The following is a 21,504-nucleotide window of genomic DNA, read 5'->3' as shown; positions in this document are numbered from 1 at the left end:
GAGTCCTTGAAGACAGTGACTCTGAGGGATTAGGCAGCTGAATTTCAATCAGATTGAAATAAAAGTTGGAAGTTTTTGGGTTCCACTTTTTGTTTTCCCACATCAGTCATAGAAAATCCCTGTCCCATTTCATGATATTGTCACTGATGTCGAACTTCACAGGTGCATTTTTCCCTCACCTTCGCCACAATCCTTTCCACTCTGTGCTACTCTTTTTGCTGACTGATCCCTTGTTCTATTTTTCACATTCCTCTTCTTGAACAAAGGCCATTCATTAGTACTGATTCTTTTCTATCCAGCCTTTCAGATTTCAGATGATAAAGAATATGCATTCCCTTATTTTTGGTAAATGGTATAGTATAGGAATGACAGAAAATTGCATTAAGGAAATATTAACAATGGTTCCATTTTCTCTTCACATGATCCCCAGCATGATTTCAGGTGGTGAAACTCACATGAGTACTGCTTCCTCTGTCAGAAAACCTCACTCCATCAAATATACTCCCACATCGCCAAAATTAGAGCAATAAGTTCCATTTTCTGTGGTCCCTTTGAAAGTCCACAGTTTCTTTTTAGAGCCTGCATATCCCTCTTTAAAAAAAAAACAACCCAACAGTGAGGACTCAAAGTGATCAATACCCAATTTAAATGGACAAGTTAGGGAGTGCCTTTCTAGGTCCACCTGTGCAAATGAATCACAGGAGAAATTTGCCAACCCTGAGTATGCCTCATACATTAAACATGTACTCGAACACGCTGCCCAAGGGACCACACAGAGAAATTCATAATTAAGGCATATTTTTCAGTAAGGTAAATAATATGCTTCCAAAATTCTGTAAAACTGATTATTTGTTGCTAGTGGTTTGTACACAATTACAAGTAATATGCAAGCCTTGCCCATGTATTTCACATCTATTCAGTATTTTTTATTTAGATGAAAGAACTGGATTTTTCCACTCTTCTAAGTTTTCCAATAGTTTATTTCTATAGCAGCTGCTAAGGATTAGCCAAAACAAAGGGAAAAAAAATTAAAAATCACATGAAACTTTCTGGGCAAGTACATTCTGCAAGGTTCAAAAAAAGCTGTGTGATCTACACTTCAAAAGCATACCTAGAAGACACAGATAGGAAATGGATGACTGACAAGGTAAATACTAATATGCTCCTAATTTTTCTGTATAAACTTGGCAGGATTTTCTGAAGTTAAAGCTGAAGAAAATTCTACCAGCACTTTTTCAATTAAAGCAAAAATAATCCATTTCAGTTGAATAACCAGTATCTTAAACTGAATATGAAAGCTAAGGCAGCAGAGATCTAAAGACATTGGTAGAGGGGGGGGAAACAAAAGCTTCAGCAACTATTTCCCTAGGAAATATTTGCTATCAGAGACTCTGTCAGTGCCAGCATGTTTTATACAAACAAAAGGAAGTCTGTGACGTTTACACAGGTCCCTAAAGAAAATAATATGTAGTAGCAAAAAAATGTAATAAATTCCTCCCCATCACACACACTTCAATACCACATCGCTGTGTCTCACCACAGCAGGTTTAACTGCCTCAAACTAATGCTGCTTTCCTAGAAAAAAAGTCTTCATGGGAAGATTTGTCCTTAAAAATCAGTCAACCCTCTATGCTAAACTAAATCATGGGTTATTTAAGGAATAATCCCATATAAAAGCAGAACCATGCCTGCAGCAGTGCAGATCTCATATGCAGTCAGGTGGGCAGTTAACGATAATATGGTTATTTTTGCTGGATAAACACTAAAGGTAACTAGTCTTTCACAGTGAGCTGTAATAATGGACTTGTGTTTAAAAAAAAGAAAAAAAAAAAGGTCATAAAAAGCAGTTATTTAATGATATAAGGACATGAAACACCCCTCAGGGCCTGGCTTCTCTCCCTCTTCAGGGCTGGCCGACCCCTCCCTCAGCAGTGCAGCTGTTCCAGTACTTCACTGGCGCCTGACCTCCCGGATTTCTGATTTTTCCATGAAAAAATGACCTGCCAAGGGCACACCAACCGTTATGAAACGACACCGTAGTATTCTGAGTACTCATCCCTCAAATCTTGTAATGTTTTGTGTACTGCCAATTAACATAAACTGTGCATTAGTGTGGGTACGGGGAGGGAGAGGGGGGTGGTAAAAAAAAAAAAAAAAAAAAAAAATCAAAAAATCCACAATCAGTTGTGCCTTTGCCTGTGTTAGGTAAAAGCAGACGCTACTGCTGCCTCCTTGCCCCGGGTTGTCCCCCTCGGGCTCCTCCATGAGGGCCGCTCCCCCCACACGGCTCCTCCTCCCGCCATTTCCTTCCCGCCGCGGCCGAGCCCCCTCAGCCTCCGGCAAAATAAACACGAAATAAACCCCAAAAAAACGCAACCCCCGGCACTGATGGGCCAGAAATGGATTCGAGCCTTCTGCTTTATTAATAGGGCTCTTCCTAAACACCGGGTAAAATAGGGCTTTAAAGTTTAAACTGCTATTTAATAAAGCCTGCACACATGTTGCTAATACTTTAAATGAAGTAATTATGATGTTACATTCAGATTTGGTATGGCAGGGGAAAAAATAGATAAAAAGTGATTAACTCGAAGTAAATTAAACTATGAAACTGTAAAAATTGTGTAAAAAACTAATAAAAATGTAAGAGCAGTGAGAAAATGCTCATGTCCAAGGCGGGGGCTGCAGCAGAAGTTGTATCAACTTATCATAACATTAATATTCTCATCACAACATGAATCATATCAGCTTATCATGACATTAATTTTTTTCAGTTTATCAGGACATGAACTGAGGCCCTCAGCAAACACCTGAGGTGTATTCACCAACTACTGCTGGAAGAAAGAGACTTTCCAATCACAGCTGGACAGAACAGTTCTGCTGACTCTGCCAACTGATTTCAATTAAGTTATATTAAAATAAAATAAAATAAAATAAAATTCACAAGTTTAAAGAGGTCCAAAGAATGAAATTAGCCACTTTACACTTAAAAGACAGCTGGCTGCGTACCACAGATTAATAAACACATATCAAATTAATTTTCCCTTTTATACTATAAAGCTACAAAAGAACTAATGAATATTCTAGACTTGGAATTAATTTTTAAACTTTTATTCATTCCAAGTAGCCTACAACTTTTATAAAAATTCCCTAAAGAGACTGATGCTATACAAAACAGAGACTACAACAACTAGTCCTTGCACCTGCAAATATGCACACAGGTAACTCGGTCACCACATGGAAACACAGCCTCAGGAACATAATGCAAACCTCATTACCAGTAAATCTACATCAAAGCAAACAGGACACTAAATGAGACAAGATGAAAGTGTTTTCCATTTGCTTATTTTCTGAAAGAAAAAATATCCAAGGTTGCATTCTACAAAATTACTGCAACACAAAGGTGCATTCTATTTTGTTGTTGTTGTTGTTTATCCTCAAAGAAAGTGGGAATAGTCTAATGACATTTAATAATTAATGGAAAATATCCAAATTTGTAAGAACTAGGATGTAATACAGGAAGGTGATGATGACCTGAAGAACTGCAGAAACAGAAAGAATAAAATTATATAGCCCAAGATGTCATGTCCCACTGGGATTAAGAACAAAATAATCTTCAATAATCTTAAAAATTGATAGTTGGATTAGGAAGAAAAAGGCATAAGTGTATTAACTAATCCCAGACTAAATCTGCAGTCAAGTCATATATTCATACATATATATGTATGTATGTATGTATATAATATATATAGCTCATCCAAGCCAGGAACTGTTAAGCTTCACCCTGAATATTGTGCACAAATGTAGTCAAATTTTAACATATATGTAACCAGGATAATCGACAGAAGAGAGTTAAGATCTTTTAAGATATGTATCATTTAACCTCATCAAGGCACTGAAGGTCAGATAAAATTACACTCTCTAAACACTTCCAGAAGGTGAAAACTTCCCTTTTTTTGGCTTTTAAAACAGCCCCTTAGCAAAAATCCGAGCAGAAATATGTATCAACGTTATTGTTTGTATGAGTGTTTAATTAGTTTGCACAGCATTTTATGATAAATTACCAAAGTCAATGACTTAAAGAGACCCATCTCGATCCTGTTCGTTAGGATTCAAGGTCTAACTCTAAAAAAAAAGTAGTTTAAGGTCCATAATAATATAATTGCTCTATAGGTATCCTGTATGATTTTAAGTATCAAAATGAAATATTTGAGAGCACTAGAGTTGTTCTTACCTTTCCAGAAGATTATGAATTGCTTTGAAGAGCAGGGTCCTACACTCATAGGAAAGTCCATTCTCCCAGAATCCTTCTTCCACCACTACAAAAACACAAAATGTCAACATGCTTAGAATAGGGAAATACAAACATTTATCCAAAACACATCTTCAACAGCTTCATTTTTCAAAGTAGCACGTTTCATTAAACTATTTCAACTATTACCTATATCACCCAAGCAGCTTTAATCTTTACTTGCCGAAGACGAAGCCTTTGAATTAAAAAAAAAAAAAAAAAAACGAAAAAAAACTAACACAAAAGCATAAAAGCAAATCCATTTGTTTGTAGCATTCAGTCCAGGGGTGAGGAATGCACGATCATTCTTTGCCACCACTGCTGAGAGATCCTTTAAAACTTAACCACAGATGCCGACAATCAAGAAACAAAGCGAATCATTAAAGGTGTAAAGTCAATTTACATAACTGAACCAACATGAAACAACTCCCCTGAACCTCTCGCAGTCACACTCAAGTGCAATTCCTCCACTGTACTGACTTCAGCTATTGCAGTTTTAGCAATACGCAGCAGATTTTATGCCAAAATAAAAACTGTACACTCAGTACCGAACTGCAGAGATTTTAGAGTTTAAAAAAGTAAGTCTAATTATTTCTCATAGTAGAGTGCAGCCTGAATTAGTCACCTGAAGGACAGACAAACCTCAGAAATATCTGTTGGCCTTACTCATGGCTTTTGGGTGCTAAAACTACCAGGAGTAGCACTATTTCTGGTATGCCTGTACCGGATTCTAAATCTTACTCAGCCAGAAGACGCAGAGTGAAAACAGATGATAAAACAACTTTTTTCAAGGAGTAAGAATTCGTTAATTGTCTGAGTCCTGTCACTTCAATTTTACAGGACTAGTCGGCAGTTCTTTAAAAGTGCAAGCATAAAATTGTACTGCACGTTAAGCACTGAATACTTCACACCCCTCCCTGGCCAATTTGCAGGACAAGACCTCCCAGCAGCGCATCTATCGCACAGAGATGATTATCTCAGTATAGTTTACAACCATGTTTAAAGGCAAGCTTCTGAGGCGTTAGAGCTCCATGGAAAATGGTAATATTGCCAGCAGCCTTCAAAGCCTCGAGCCACTGTCTGCTGCTTCTCCGGGAGCTGTAACTCACACACTCAGACACATTTTTTGCATGTGCAGTGTTGCGATACGCTAATGTCGGTAACAGAGCCTCCCCCTTCGTGCAGAATGGAAAAGCCAGGTTTTAGTACCTAAATCACCTTATCGGCCAGCACAGGATTTGCCTGTGAGAACGGAGACACAGACCTGTGCCCCGGGGCACAAGCAGCAGCCAAGGAGCTTTTCCACAAAACCACTGCAGGCCCTTTAATGCTTGCAAGCCCTCCCGTACACCGAGGATGTAATGGGCCATGGCTTTTTACCGCACAGAACTCCGCGTGGCCTCGGCTTTCATGGGTAAAACACTGTGCTTAAGAACTCAGAAGCCCGTGCATGGTGAGGACTATTGATGTATAAATTCTCAACAGCTCAGAACTGCTGAAGCCCCTGAAGCTGCAAGGCAGGTACAGTCTTGCGCTTAAAAATTACATAATCCTCAAACATATGAAAAGCTACAGATTAGTTTCACTGTGAGATCACACCTGCATGAAAATGCAGTATTTAAATTCAAAAATCAAACTTTTGACAGAACCTGTAAAAGTCAAAATAAATTCACCCTTACAAAGCAGTGAGTTCTTACTCAGTTTCACACTATCGTAGGCTGTACTGCCAGTATTGCCCCAGCTTAGGAACTTCATGCAAAATAGGGGAGACAAGGATCAAATCTATGATTTTACAGGAAAGTTCCCACCACCAGTTCTGAAGTTCTCAGTTCTAACTCCCTACCTACTCCCAGGTATACACAGCAGACCAATGGGACCCTGTCACAGCTTGTATCATCTCTCAGAACTATTTTCTGCAAGTATAATTTCACTATTTCAGAAGAATTAAGATCAGATCACACTGCTTTACACCATTGAATGGAATATTCTGTAGAGTTGGGATAATTTTAAACCAGAATTGTTTTGTGTCTGGATATGACCTGTATTCTTTTTCCCTGTTCAGTTTCCCTGGGCTACTCCAGCCCATTATTCCTCCACAATCCCAGACATGAAAGCACTACACTCCCAGCAGGAGGGATTGGATGAGGGAATGGAAACTGGCAGCACTCTCCCTCCCTACCCACCACCACAGCTGCATCCATGGCTGTCCTGCACTCAGCAGAGGGAATGGCTGGGAGGAAGGTGTCCAAAATCCTAGGAAGAGCAATGTTAAGCTTGCAGCCAAGTCCTGAGGGTCAAGTGTACCATGAGATCAGACTGGCACAAGAGCAGCAATGGAGTGGGACAGGGAAAAGGGGAAAATCTGGTGTGGCATCAACCCTCAATATTCTAATTTTCCAAACTGCCTGTCTTAGTACACAGAAGTCACATAAATTATGTAGGAAATGGAAATAAAATTACTTCCCTATTAAATTTAACTCTAAGTATATCATAAGACATTGCCATAACCGTTTTCCTATAATAAATAATGCCTCTAATTCCCAGATATATTAAAGCACTATACTTACTGTAATTATCTCTAATGCTTCTTTATCCTACTAAAAAAGTACATCTTACAATTAAGAACATGTACATATGTCTGATGCCATAAAAATGAGGAGGAAATATTAGAAGCACTGCATTTCACTTCCTCTCTCCTCTTTGGCTTCCTGATCCAGACTCCACAAGAAAAGTGTTGAAATGACTGGAGCAAGTTACAACTTCAGGATACATATGGTGACCAATAAAAAAGCCTGGCAAAACACTAAAAATTAGACTATCCCTGTAAATTCAAAAGTTCCTGACACTTATAATTTAACTAGATTTTAGATTTCGAAGAGTATTTCAAATTCCTTATAGCAAATTGAAGCCCAGGAAATAGTCTCGGTCTACATGATGATTCCTAATGCTTTTAACACTCAAAATGTTCAACTCCAGCCCCACTTTGCTTTCCCATGCTCCTGATAGCATTTCCAGGCACAGCCAGCAGAACACAGGTGCTGAGCAGGTTCCAAAACATGGCAATACCTGTGGCCCGTCCTGGAAGCAATTCTGGTACTTCAGCTGAAATATTTCTCTTTAGACTCAACAAATGCAACACTGAACAACAGCTAGGAAAGGCATCTTCCAAAACAGAGAACTTTTAGGGGCACAATCAAGGACAGATGTAATGTTTTAGTGAAAGCTCAACAGAGCACAAACGACATTTTCCTCCACGGAATCAGAGCAGAGGACAAAAGTTTGGAGAGGCAGCAGAGCAGAGGGGACAAACTGTGGGTCACTGCTTGCTGGGCCATGGGGAGACAAAGGCTTGGCTAATGTGATCCCTGTGTGCAGCAGTCCCACCCTGGGCAGGTGTCAGGCTGGGTGACCTCCAGGAGCCCAGGCTCCTTCTCCCCAGAGTGATCTGTCAGGTGACTGCTCCTGCGCTGGGACAGGTTTATGCACACACGTAGCTATAGCTCTGTGTATATATACATATATTTCTGTATATGTTAATGACCCTATCCAAGCCTCTGTACACTCTGGAGAAGGATGACACCTGGGAGAAGTGTTTGCTTTAACAGGCAGCTCATCCCCTTCTCACTGCCCCACAAGAGAGGGAGAACCTCACCTCATCATTTCTCACCAAAAGAAGCAACTGCTTTCCTCTAGTTATGTTTTGGGGTTTTTTTTATATGAAATCATCTCCCAAAATAAACCACTAAGTCTATTAATATACTGTCTCTAAAAATCAGAATTCTCAGAAAAATAAATTTATCAAGAATAGCAGAAAATCCAAAACAAGAAAAACGTGTATCTGACACTTGTAACGGATTACAGTGGAGGTGTTAATCTCACTGCTGGTGTTCAAACAGAATGGGAATTAGTCAACAGCCTTCATATATAAAGTTTTTTAGGCGTTTGTTATGATTTTTCTTGTAGGTTCAAAAAATGAATAAAACGTTTGTGCTGATTTTTATGTTTATTCTTGCAGATCAGATGTTAAAAGAATGAAAGGCAACTACAATAATTTAGGCTTACACAGGAAATTTATAATTTAAACATACATTAATGAGCAGCTTAGTTGGCTTGGGATCTTTTTTATTTTCAAGTCAGAAATATTAAGGTCTTCAAAGTGTCCAACGATTTTTATGAAGCCAGCCATGTTCTCAAAAAAAAAAAAGATCTATTATAAAAATTTCAAGGAGAGAAGTCACAGCAAAATATCAAAGCAAATACTTCAATAATTTTAGGTCTCCCAGCAGAGATACTGGAAAGATAATAAGATCTCTGTTCTGCTTCAGTGGCCAAACTGACATATTTTACTTAAAAGAAATATAGGAAGGAAGGAGAGGAGGCAAGTCGAGGCTGTGTCGGCGCTGCAGAGACAGTTATACCTTTAAGAAATCCAGCTACCCACATTTTAATAATTCAGGTCACACTGCCTTGTGCAGTTTAAAAGTAGAATTAGTTTCAAAGAATACATATTTCCTCAGAGCTATGTTACATATTTCCTTTTAATGTATCATATTGCAGCAACAGCTGAAATGAACGTCTAGACATCAAAAACAAGGCTTTATTCCCACCTACTGCTTTTTTACCTCAGGCATCAGAGCTAATGAAACCCATTATCCAGAACACTGCCCTCAGTTACCACATTGGCCACTGCAAATATGAAAAAACACTCTGGGACAGCACCAGTTATTCAGCCATTAAAATTACTGAAAATCAATTTCTTGCTGCACACTGCAGAAATACTGATAGATTAAAGCAGGACACATGGGACAAGGAGATTACTTCCAGGGAAGATTACTATGTCAAACTGCTGAGGACGGGGACTTACTCAGGTCCTTAAGATTCTCATTCAGAGCAGCACATGCTCCTTCCTAGCCTTTGATATTTTGCCTTCTTGTTGCCATGAAATGTGAAGGATGTGGTGTTTTTTCCATGTTTTAAGAGCACATGGCTAAACAACTCCAACAAAATCAGACATAAAATTACTAAAAGCAAGCATTTAATTTTTCATCTGTATTTTTGTTAACGTGCCCTTAGAACAGTATTTCATAAACCAACGAGCATTTTGAAGCATCATTTCTCCTAAAAAATTGAGTTAAGAGAATAACAACACAATGCAATGGTACATTAATTCTGAAAAACTATATTATACCCATAAAAATCCAATTAAAGACAACACCATTGATCGATCATTGCTGTACTGCCATTGATCACCTTGTAAAATCTGCGTTTGAAGTCATTAGTGATTAAATTGACTTATTACTAAATCAGATTCAACCCACTTAGAGATCTAATTTCCTTGTGCTGGTTATGATCGTAGGGAAATTGTGCTGCTCACTCGTACAGGCCTGAGAATCCATCTTGGCTCCCTTCCCCAAGTCAGCTCATCACAAAATGAGCCAAAACAGTGCAAATGCTCCCCAGAATGATTCATTTGTGTTCTATTTCCAAACACAGAGAATATTCACTGGACATGCACAGAAGCATTTCCAATCCACATCCTCCCAAGGTATCCTTAACGGCTTCCAGGAAAATCAAAGTATTAATGGAGACCATGCCTGGAGATTGCTGCTCAGGCACGACCCGAGTTTGCATCTCAGTGCACCACAATTTTCGATATAAAAACCAACACTTGCAAGCAGAGTTGACTATGAAACTAAAATTGTTGCACTTCAGAAGGATAAATAAAACCTTCAAAGGCAACAGCTGTTGAATATCACAGGAATACTCCGAGGCTTTAATTGTTGTGCATTGAAACAGAAATTAGCATAATAGCTATTTATTGAAAAACAGATGGTAGGTAACTATCTGCACTTAGATTGTGTTAGCACTACTTAAAGTAATACTTTTATCGCTTCCTCAATCCTGGTAGGTACAGAGTTGTTTTTTATAAAATACACATTAAATGTTACATCCTCTCCCTGGCCCACACACTCACATTCCTGTGCACCCGCACAGCCTTTCCTGCCTTTCACCGGAGCACACCACAGCCAGATCTTCAAGGGGACGGTTTCTCAGCAGCTTGGTTAACCAAAATTATTATCTATGAAATCAGAACGAGCATTTCAGTGCAGTTACAGCTCGAGTCTGCTCTCTCTGTAGGAATGCAGATGAGCTGCACAGAGCGCTGAGCTGCTCACTCCCGAGACAGGGCAGATTCCAAATCAAACCATGGATTTGCCGTGTGGTTTTTGTTTTGAATGCTTTCTATAATCACCAGAAAGAGTAAAAGCAACAGAAATAAGACACAATTTTATGTGGTTTATAGTTTCCCAAAGCAAAGCAGGAAGTTGTATGCAATGGGAAACCTGCTCTCACATGCCAGAAAATCCCACCAATCCCTGATTTATGCTGCTTCATTTGTCCCACCATGTGTTTGTGCTAAGCAGTCTTATTTCCAAGCCACTTTATATTTCTTTGCAGAGGTATTTCCTATAAATGAAAAGCATAGCCTGTCCATTGTGAAAAGGCACTAAAGGTTTGGGGAGATTCTCACCATAATTTCCTAAAATATTCCAGGCTAAGGATACCAGTACAAAAGAAGTATTTTCTTAACTGTACTCCTGGGAGTTTCTAGAATTTCCTCTCACATTTCTGAACTTTTCATTTTCCATTACATCTTCAACTCTTTGGAATAAAGACATTAAAGGTAGTCTGTCAGAAGACCATAAAAGCAACCCAAAAAATTTAGAAGAAAAGTACAATTTTCAAAAGTATACTGTGCTTTCCTAATCCCAGAAACAATCTGTACTCTCCAAACTTGATCTGCTCTCTTCTTTCCCCTTCCAAATCTTCCAAGTTTTCTTCATTTCCATTTCCCAGTGACCATCTGGGCCTTGCAGACAGCGTGACCCTCAATTCCATATATCAGCTCCATCCCCCACTTCTGCCTTTTGATCTCCCCAGGTTCAAAGAATATGGAATTCCTGCAGAGGATGTGCAGCAGGGAGACGTTCCTCAGCACCATCAATGCGATGAGGAGGACTTGTATTTTTTCTTTCCTAACACAACTGGTGTTAACTAGCACTGATGGGAGGGACACTGACTGCATTCCCTGTTCCCAGCGCTCTGCTGGAGGTAACGGAATGTGCGAGGGCAGCGAGTCTCTCCGGAGAAATTGGAGCGACTTCAGCCATCCCCGAGTAAGACGGGGCTTGTTCTCAGGAAAAATGCCGTCCCTATTAATCCCCACTTGGAAAGAGAAAGGAACCCGGAGTCTTCCCTCACTTCCCAAGTATGCGGGACGTCACTGCTGGAGCACAGCTCACTCCGGAGAGCAGCACCGGGCTGAGTTCCCCCTGCCCTTCCACACGGCTCCAGACGGGCGATTCCACTCGGACTGCAATCCTGTCCCTCCTCATTCCCAGTCCCAATCCCACCCCGCCCTCTGGCCGCCCCTGCCGCTGATCCATCCCCACATCCACAGGGAGCTGTGGCGGCATGGCAGGAGCTTCCCACGGCCAAGAGGACGGGTACACGAGTGCCTGCCATGGGCCACGGTGACCGCCACGGGCCGCGGTGACTGCCATGGGCCGCAGTGACCGCCATGGGCCGCAGTGACTGCCATGGCCACAGTAACCGCCATGGGCCGCAGTGACCGCCATGGGCCGCGGTGACCGCCATGGGCCGCAGTGACTGCTGTGGCCGCAGTGACCGCCATGGCCGCGGTGACCGCCATGGGCCGCGGTGACCGCCATGGGCTGCAGTGACCGCCATGGCCACAGTAACTGCCATGGGCCGCGGTGACCGCCATGGGCCGCAGTGACTGCCATGGGCTGCAGTGACCGCCATGGCCGCGGTGACCGCCATGGGCCGCAGTGACTGCTGTGGCCGCAGTGACTGCTGTGGCCGCAGTGACCACCATGGCCGCGGTGACCGCCATGGGCCGCGGTGACCGCCATGGGCCGCGGTGACCGCCATGGGCCGCAGTGACCGCCATGGCCACAGTAACTGCCATGGGCCGCGGTGACCGCCATGGGCCGCAGTGACTGCCATGGGCTGCAGTGACCGCCATGGGCCGCAGTGACTGCTGCGGCCGCGGTGACCGCCATGGGCCGCAGTGACTGCTGCGGCCGCAGTGACCGCCATGGGCTGCAGTGACCGCCATGGCCACAGTAACTGCCATGGGCCGCGGTGACCGCCATGGGCCGCAGTGACCGCCATGGGCCGCAGTGACCGCCATGGGCCGCAGTGACCGCCATGGGCCACGGTGACCGCCATGGGCCGCAGTGACCGCCATGGGCTGCAGTGACCGCCATGGGCCGCGGTGACCGCCATGGGCCACGGTGACCGCCATGGGCCGCAGTGACTGCTGCGGCCGCAGTGACTGCCATGGCCGCAGTGACCGCCATGGGCCGCAGTGACCGCCATGGGCCGCGGTGACCGCCATGGGCCACGGTGACCGCCATGGGCCACGGTGACCGCCATGGGCCGCAGTGACCGCCATGGGCCGCGGTGACTGCCATGGGCCGCGGTGACCGCCGTGGGCCGCAGTGACCGCCATGGGCCGCCTCCCGCCGCCGCCTGGGGAGGCCGCAGCCACGGGCCGGGGATGAATCCACCCTCATGCCGCAGGAAGGCAGCTCGGGCAGCATTCCCCATGCTTCACGATGCGCTGCGTGCCACAGCCTTTAATTGATCTGCTAAGGTGACAGCTGGAGGAAAGAAAAGATCCCCAGCACATCCAAGGAGACATTTATGGAGAAATCCCGGGTGTAACGTGCCCAGTCTCCCCATGCCCCCAGAGCTCTGCTTCCACCCAGCTGGGCTCTGCTCGGCCCTGCGGAACAAGGACTGGTGATATTTCCATCTCAGCTGTATGCTGACTTAACCAAGTCAACATTTGGGTTTCCATCAGCTAAAATTTGAGTTTACCCTTCTGCATAAAAATTAAGAATTGTGCTTATTTTTCCCCCGTTCATGCTTGCTTTTGGTCCTTTATCACTACTTGCAGCCCCCAGGATCCCATTTTCTTCATTCTTTTTTTTTTTCCCAACCTAATGGTTATAGAAATAACAATTTTCATTAGAAAATCTTTTCCTTAACTAACTTGTAATGCTATATTGTGAGAAAATAAGATCTTCAAGTAAGGGATACAGGAAATATTTTTAGAGCAGTTTCCGGTGTTAAATACACATCATGTGCCCCACACAAAATAGCCAAAGGTTGTATGTGTGAACTACAACATTATTTCCATTTTGCATGGAACATATTAGATACGTTCTCTTCATGTTACTGTTTGAAAATAGGAAAAGATGTGAAAAAATATATTTTTTCTAAGTTATACATACTTTCAAACTAATGTTTTAAAGCTTATTTTACTACTTGTTTTCCTACCATTATATTTTATACAGAAATAAACAAATTGACTTTTCAATTTGTGTACTTAAAAACTTGCTGCAGCAAAAGCTGAAGGACACAGAAAACCTAAACCCCAACCAATAATCCCCAAAAATACAAAAGTAAGAGTTAGCAGCAGGCAAACCCAAATTTAATATTGCTGGCAGGTTTTTTGAGTAGCAAAGTTAAGCAAAGGTCCATTCCAATCCTGACCATAACATGATCCTGTAGGTCTTTCCAGACGTGACTTTCATCTTGTGATTTTTATCAACTAGAAAATAAACTTCAGCTTACAAGGTTTATATATTTTAGAAACAGAGGGTGAGGCTCGAGCAATAACCAACATCAGTGCAAAAAATGGTTATGGTCAGACTTGATGCTTGTAAATAAAATACTTAGAAAAAATATTTTCAAAAGAAAAGAGTCTCAGTTTTGCAACAACTTTTGAAAATCAAAAAACAACCCTGAAAATGCATCTTAAGTTGAGGGATGAAGAAGAGCGTAAATGATCTATCTTTTTATAAATGTGCCAGTGAGAACCTCTTCCCTCGTATCCTCGCCTTTTTGAAGAGGCCAGGAGCCTTCCAAAACCACAGGCACAGAATAAAAACACAGAACAGACTTCAAAGGCAGAACAAGCATATTTTTGTCATTTTGTTTGTTCTTTACTCCCCACAAAACATGCCAAAATAGTTTGTGCTCTTCTGTAAGCAAATGTTTACTGGAGTTTGCTGCTACTTGAACGGAAGCAAAAGCGAAATAACAGTTTTGTGTTGAGTTCCGTCAGCAAAGGGCATGAGCTGGAGGCAGCAGAATGTCAAGCAGGTTTTTAAGCAGGTTTTTAAATCTATTTTTGTCCTCTAAGAAAGCCAGCAGAGGGAGCTGGCTGAGACCGGGTCTGCGCTCTTCACCCAGGGGCTGCTGTTTCGATTAAGAAAAGGATCCGAGATCACACAGGCTAAAAATAAAACTTCAGGGGAAAAAAAATCGACCACATGCAATAATAAACATATTAGGAGAGAGCAGGTTTGGAGTGGAGACAGTGTTAAGTACTCCTTTTAAAATAAAACCCTCCATATGAAACAGCTTTGAAAGCAGAGAAACTTCCTTGAAAAATAATCCGGTCAAATGTGTGATCCCTTGGGAAAGGCTCTGGAAGATCCCTGAAAATCCTGATGTCCATTACTTCTGCTGGCTGAACAGACACTTGCCCCAAACAGGTACTGAAACCTCAGTGTAGGAAAACAACCCCTCTTCCTTCCCATCTCCGCCTTTCCAAGCAGGGACTACTGCAGATGCTCTTTCATATGGGGACAGAAAAACAATTTCTTCATCAGCACATTCTTATTTATAATAATATGTTTATTTACTCCTGTTTATAAACAGAAGGAATTACAGGGGAGAAATAATGAGGAAGACACAACATGGCATTGGGAATGGAAAAAAAACAAAATTATTGAGGAGTGGAGAGCTGTTCTGAAATGGAGGAGTCCTTGGAATTCCACACAATAATAAACTAAACGGCAAGATTTTACAGATTTAGACTACCAAATACTCAGCTCTTCTCATGATCATTAAGATTGAACATATATAGAACAATTATTAATTTAAAGCCAGTCCCGCTCTGTAGGATCTGTCCTGTAATAATCTCTCTTTGAGAGTTACTGCAAACAAGAACCCAAGTGAGCAGGATTCCCTTGGGGATGAGCAGGCTCCCAGAGGAACAGCCAGGAATAGAAAGTTGTGATGCAACTTTCTATTCCATAAAAAAAGAGCTGCAACTTCTTACTCCTCAGCACTGGGAACTCCTTCTAAAGAACATTTTTATAAAATTTGAGCCAACTGACCACATTTGACCACTACAAAAGAATTCCCCTTCCCAGGCATCCCATGTGCTCACTGCTGGAGTTCTTTCCCATATCCATATTTCAGCAGGAGCCATCTCCCTCACCGCTGGTTCTGCAATGCAAATGCAATATGTTGTTCACTTTACAGGCTGTTGCCATGGATATTAATGTGATGTCATAAATTGTTACATCTTCATTGCAGAAACAAAATGAAAGGGCTTGGAAGCAGGAGAAGAGTAAGAACTCATCTAACCAAGCATATTTAAGAATAAGCAACTGTTGTACAAATCACAAAGGAAAAAGAGGCACATAAATGTGTATCTTAATTTAGTGTTGTTGAATGTTTCTCTATGTAAGTGCTTCCTAAAAGATTCCAAACTCCCTATTGAATTTTTTACTGGACTGTTACCTGCACAGTGGGACATCCTCAGCAACAGATGGAACAGCACTTCTGAAATTCAGCTTTCCACCACGGTTGGAAATATATTTTTTCTGTTGGAAACATCGGTTTCTTAACTCTGCTTTAAATTATCAGGCAGTGGCCAACCATCCCAGCAATGCCAACATGCCTTGCCTCTGCATTTCCTTTCATTCCAGCTACTTTTTGACTGAACAATTCCATTCATGGCATATGGGCCATAGCAAGTACTTAATTTTCGAAAAATCAGGGTTGTGGGTAGCCCTTAAAAATTATTACCAACAAGTATTCCTGAAGTTATTCCTCTCCAAGGACTCCAGGAATCAACAGCAACAAGATGTTCCTTTGCCTTATTAAAACAGTAGCTAAGATTACAACAAGTTAATCTACTTTATCTGTAGATATACACACAGAGAAAAGAATGATTTAGCTTAGAGAAAAGCAGAATACAGTACAAAGCACACCCAGTGTTCACAGTCACAGAGGATTTCCCTCATTTTCAATTAGTCAAACTGTCTGGTTTAATCTTTTTCCCAAACAGTTTAGCTTTGCTGAGAGTGGATTTAACTAAGTCGAAAGACACACAGTGAGTGGGGAATGAATGGTCTCTGCCTGCCTGGAGCTGCTGACCTGCCAAGGAATAACTGCTTGGGAATAGGGATAAACACACCCCCACTCCCTTCCACTGTCACCAAATGGGCACCCAGAGGTGGAGCAGCACCTGGCCAGGGAGAATCCTGGTGCTGCCTGACCCTCTCCAGACCACGGTGCCAGGAAACCAAGGCACTCCTCAGCTTCTGAGCATTCCCTTTGGCAGTCCCAGCAAGAGAAAAAGCCTCACACCTGGCCTTCATTTCTGGGGTCTTGTGGCACTTCTAAGTCTACCAATTCAACGGTGAGGAAGTCATCCACTTAGAGTGGTGAGGTGTTCCTCCCCTTCCAAACTCCTTTGAATTGCATATGGAATGGGATAGATCCACTCTTCCACTGAAATAGAGCATCCCACACTCCCACAGTTCAGACAGAAGAGATCTCATCTTCGACGACCCAAGAGTACCTTCCCTGGTCTTGTCTGTGGCTTCCACTTCCGCAGTCCATCTAATCAGGAGTCTAAACCTGTTCCTCAAGTCTCTCACCCTTAACTCTCCATTGTAATTCATTAAATACCTTTTGTTCCCAAGACCCCACCGATTTAGGGGAAGAGGAATACTCATCAAAAGATATGCTCACCATTCCAATATCTACAAGACTTAAAAGGCTACTGAATAGCTGAACAAATAGAAAACAAAAATACATTTCTTGGCATCTTTTTTAAAAAGGTGTTCTGTAGTTGCAGCTTTACGAATCTGGGAGATGTTCAGCCTTCTTGATTTAACCTGTATAATTCACTTGCTTATGAGAGCTCCTGCTGCCGGTAAAACACCCAGTGAACAGCACCCCTCCCAGTTTAGCCCAGTCCCTCTCACCAGCTGCATTTCTTGGTGATGGCACTACTCCCATTGACTCTATGGCAGCTGCACTGGTGCATCACATGTTTTGGGACAATCTGAACAACTAGGGCAACATAAGGTCGCCTGTACTCTGTATTTCTTAAAGGGCAAAACATCCTCCAAACAACATCCCCTGGTCACCCATCCATCCCTGCCTCCTGGCAGTGGGAAGTCATTCCCTGTGTCCTGTCCCTCCATCCCTTGTCCTAAGGGTCCCTCCTGCTCTCCTGGAGCCCCTTTAGGCCCTGGAAGGCTGTTATAAGGTTTTCAGAGAAACCAGGGCTGCAGAACCCCATTAATTGCTCACTTCTGAAATACTTCTTGATTGGAACAGTTTAATTCAATTGCCAGACCCAGTGGGTCCCTATTCTGGTGGAGCCACCCAATACAGAAATGCTGCCGTGTCCCCCCTGCTCTGAACAGTTAAGCATAGCTGGTGTATGAGCAGTAATACTGAGAATTTATTACCCTTGAAGGATTTGCCTCCTGCAGTCCTACAGACTGAAAGTCCAGGGTCAAAGGGCAGTACAAAGTCAACGAGCCCTACAGGGCAGCCTGAACACACCATAACAGCACACTGGAGCTCTACAGTGGGATCAGACAGGAGCAGGGGCAGCACCTCTGGGATGCAACATGAAGGACTTTCATGAAATTCCCCAGCCAGAGCATGCTCCTGAGCTGCACCCCACAGCTATCCAGGCGAATCCACCCAAGAACAGTGCACACAGCACCCTGCAGTTTCTCTCTAAATCAGGAGGACCCTCTGCATGTAGCCCAGGGGTTCGTTGCACAGGAGAACACAAAATGCTATTTCTAAAATAAAAATAATTATAAATTAAGCTTTTATTTTATTAAAAAACCTAATTCTGTTTAAAAATATAGCTATAAGAAGATTACAGCTTAGCCTACTTAATTTCCCCTAATATTTCAGTAAATAACAACCATCCATTTCTGTACCTACATGAAAGCCCTTGGCTGTCAGGCAGGAACCACCCAGAGAGCTCAGCACTGGACTGTGGGGTGACCCTGTGAGCCCTGGCTCTGTGTGCCCCGGGCCAGAGCGTGGCCTGGCAGTGCCAACACCGCACATCAGCCTGCACCTGCCAGGGCCTGGCCTGCCATGCTGCCCCAGGCACAGCCACCCCTGGGCACAGCCTGCCCTGGGCACAGCCATCCTTGGGCACAACCTCCCCTGGGCACAGCCTGCCCTGGGCACAGCCTGCCCTGGGCACAGCCACGGCCCCACCGGACACCCCAGCAAGGACCCAGCACTTGCAGGATCCTGAGCCAGAGTGACACAGAGTCTGCAGGATCCTTCCCTGGCAGGGCAAGGAGGGAGTTCTGCTGCCAGGCCCTGCCATTTGGAGCCTGCAATGGACATCGGCATTTTGCCTTTCTGTCAACAATTTTAGTGTCAAAAATTAAGCACACACATGGCTCCATCCCCACAGAGTGCCTGCAACAACCACGGTTGTCCCTCGTGGAACAAAAATAAGCTGATTTTCCATCACTGATACATCTTGCACTTCAGAACGCCTTCAGCCAAACCCAAATTCTCACCCGCTTACCCCAGAAGCAGCAAAGCCAGACTTAATTGACTTTGTCACGCTAGGGATGTAAAAAACAACTCCTAACTACTGCAGACCACGGCTAAATACAAATCACAGCACTTGAGTTTCACTGCAAATTAAAAGGGGAAAATCCTCCTGTGAAATCTCCCGGCACCCTGGCAGCCCCACCCTGCTCCATCTCTCTGGGCCACAGAATTTCACTCACTTGTAACATTCAAACATAATCTGACAGCAAATGAAGCTCCAGTTGAAGATTTCTAAAATGCTGGGTTTGCTTACTTGTCTCCCTCAAGTAGAATATCAACCAGCTGGAAAGATATCCTCTTGGAAATGTACTCCATTATATATTCTTCATCCTGATAAAAGTTGCTATCAGATTATCAACCAACAGATCAATGACTGATGCTACTGACAATTTATTTTCTTTTATGCTTCCCTTCTTTTTCATGTGTTACCCACATAGCCTGTAAGAGGCCTTTGCCTTCAAGCACAAAGCATCACAATTACTCCAGACATTATTCTGCTGGCATAAAACCCCAGCTACAATGCATTTGAATTTCCACAAAACATGTCTGGGTTGTTTAAAGAGGGTAGCAACAAGGAGATAATCCCAGTTTAATAACTCTGCATGTAATTGCTCTGAGCTACTATCTTAAGCTGTCTTACATAAAAGCCATGCCCTGGGTCACTCCTTGTGCCCCTTACCTTGGGAGCACAGTTTGTGCCCAGCTGCACCTCCCAACCCAGCTGTGCTCCATCCCCACCACCAGACTCCTGCACCTCCCTCAGCTTTCCACATAATCACAGCAGAGATGGGCTCCCCATAAATTAATTCCCAGGATTGTCCCAGGAGTTTGTAGAAAGTATCACATGAGAAACAAAATGAATCGTGATTTCACATTTAATAACGAGTATCTATGTTCTGTGGTGTGTTATTTTTATTTCATTGCAGTATTAGCACACTAAAATTATCAACATACAGCTTCTCTCTACTAAAATTACTAGAAAGGATTTAATGTCTAAAGTAACTACACCACCTCTGTTTTAACTAAAAATACAAAAATAACAGTTTCTACAGTGGGTATTTAACCTTTATCTCCAAAACTTAACTTTCAGACGTAACAGTGGTAAGTTTTACCTGGGCTATCAGAAAGGAATAAAAGGGGGTAATCCTGGAAAATTATTGATAAAATCAATCTGGTTATGAAAACCTACAAGAACCTTAGTAGAAAATGCCTGAAGCTCCTATGCTCAGGGAAGAGAAATAATTCCACCATGCATGACAATCTTTTCCAAGACAGACCAGTAAGGGACAGACAAATGATTTAACCAGTCCTTCACTTCCACTGGGATATGTTTTGGCAAGAGATTCATACCACAGTGGGAAAACATGCTTGATGAGCAGTGTTTTACACCTAAAATTCTCCTCATTCCCAACAAATTCCCCATGAATTGTCAGCAAATCTATAAGGCAATAGATCCCTGTTCTCACTGCTGTCACTTTTGCATTTCACAGAAGTGGTCTGAATGTCTTTTCCTTGCCAAGACGTCCCCATTGCAATGCTGCATTTATTCTGCAGCTAAAATAAAATACACCCTACTTAGCTTCCTTTTGGTCTCTCTATATTTTAAATGCATTTTCACGTGACATCAGGCACAAATTAGTCCAGAAGACTTTGAAGTTGCTGCATCGTGCCCCGTGCTCAGATTCCAGCAGCACCAGGCAGCTTCTCCTTGTCCCACCCACCCCAAACCGTGGAGATGCTCATTTCCAAGAGCTGAGCAGCCCAGGTGCCAGGAACTCCCTCCTGTAGCATCCCAGCCCCATGCTTATTTGTAAATCAGCTAATTTTAGTGAAAGTTACACAATCAAATACACACAAGCTCAGCTAAGAGGAAAAAACAAATTAACTTCTCATTTGGCTCATTTTCAAACTCCAGATTAAGAAAGAAGTGGAAGTAACTGGCTTCATCCCATTGCTGTTTAATAAACTCTTATTTGGTGTATCAAAGGAAGATAAGACTCTTGTGTATATACATGTGTGTGTGTATATGTATGTATATATACACACACACACGTGTGTGTATATATATGTATATATATGTATATATACACACACACACAAATATATATGTACACACACATATATACTAAAGAGTCTTATACTCTACACCACCCATTAAAAACATTAAATAAATTCATTATTCTAAAAACATTATGGACTGCACCATAGATGCTTTTAAAGACATTTTTTAAGAAATTACTTAATGTATTAAGTACTCCTAATGCTAAGGAATGATCCAAACTCTGAGATATTCACATCAAACCAGTGCACACCAGAACCTCGTCACTGGAAGTTCATTTATTCTTGGCTGGCTCCTCAGTGGATACCAGGATACATCTGAATACAAACAAGAGAAGAGGAGGGAGGAAGCTCAGAAGCAATTTCAGATCTATCAAAATTGATATATCACCTCAATACAACAACAGCATTTGGGAGCTTTGCCAGAAGAG

General features: G+C 42.5%; 1 protein-coding gene across 3 annotated transcripts in view; it reads right to left on the bottom strand.

Moving 5' to 3' along the window:
- Window positions 1-21,504, bottom strand: part of MED13L (mediator complex subunit 13L) — a 168,797-nt gene that overhangs the window by 78,323 nt on the left and 68,970 nt on the right. For 2 of the 3 annotated variants that reach the window (XM_040080439.1, XM_040080440.2), the window contains one exon: window positions 4,232-4,316. In XM_040080439.1, coding sequence (XP_039936373.1) covers window positions 4,232-4,316 — 85 coding nt within the window. Of the gene's footprint in view, window positions 1-4,231; window positions 4,317-4,438; window positions 4,574-21,504 lie in introns of those variants that run through there. The other variant, XM_040080442.2, reaches the window with a different exon arrangement.

This window comes from Hirundo rustica, chromosome 17 (assembly GCF_015227805.2).
Source record: "Hirundo rustica isolate bHirRus1 chromosome 17, bHirRus1.pri.v3, whole genome shotgun sequence".
Taxonomy (NCBI): Eukaryota; Metazoa; Chordata; class Aves; order Passeriformes; family Hirundinidae; genus Hirundo; species Hirundo rustica.
This window is presented reverse-complemented; position numbering and strand designations above follow the sequence as displayed.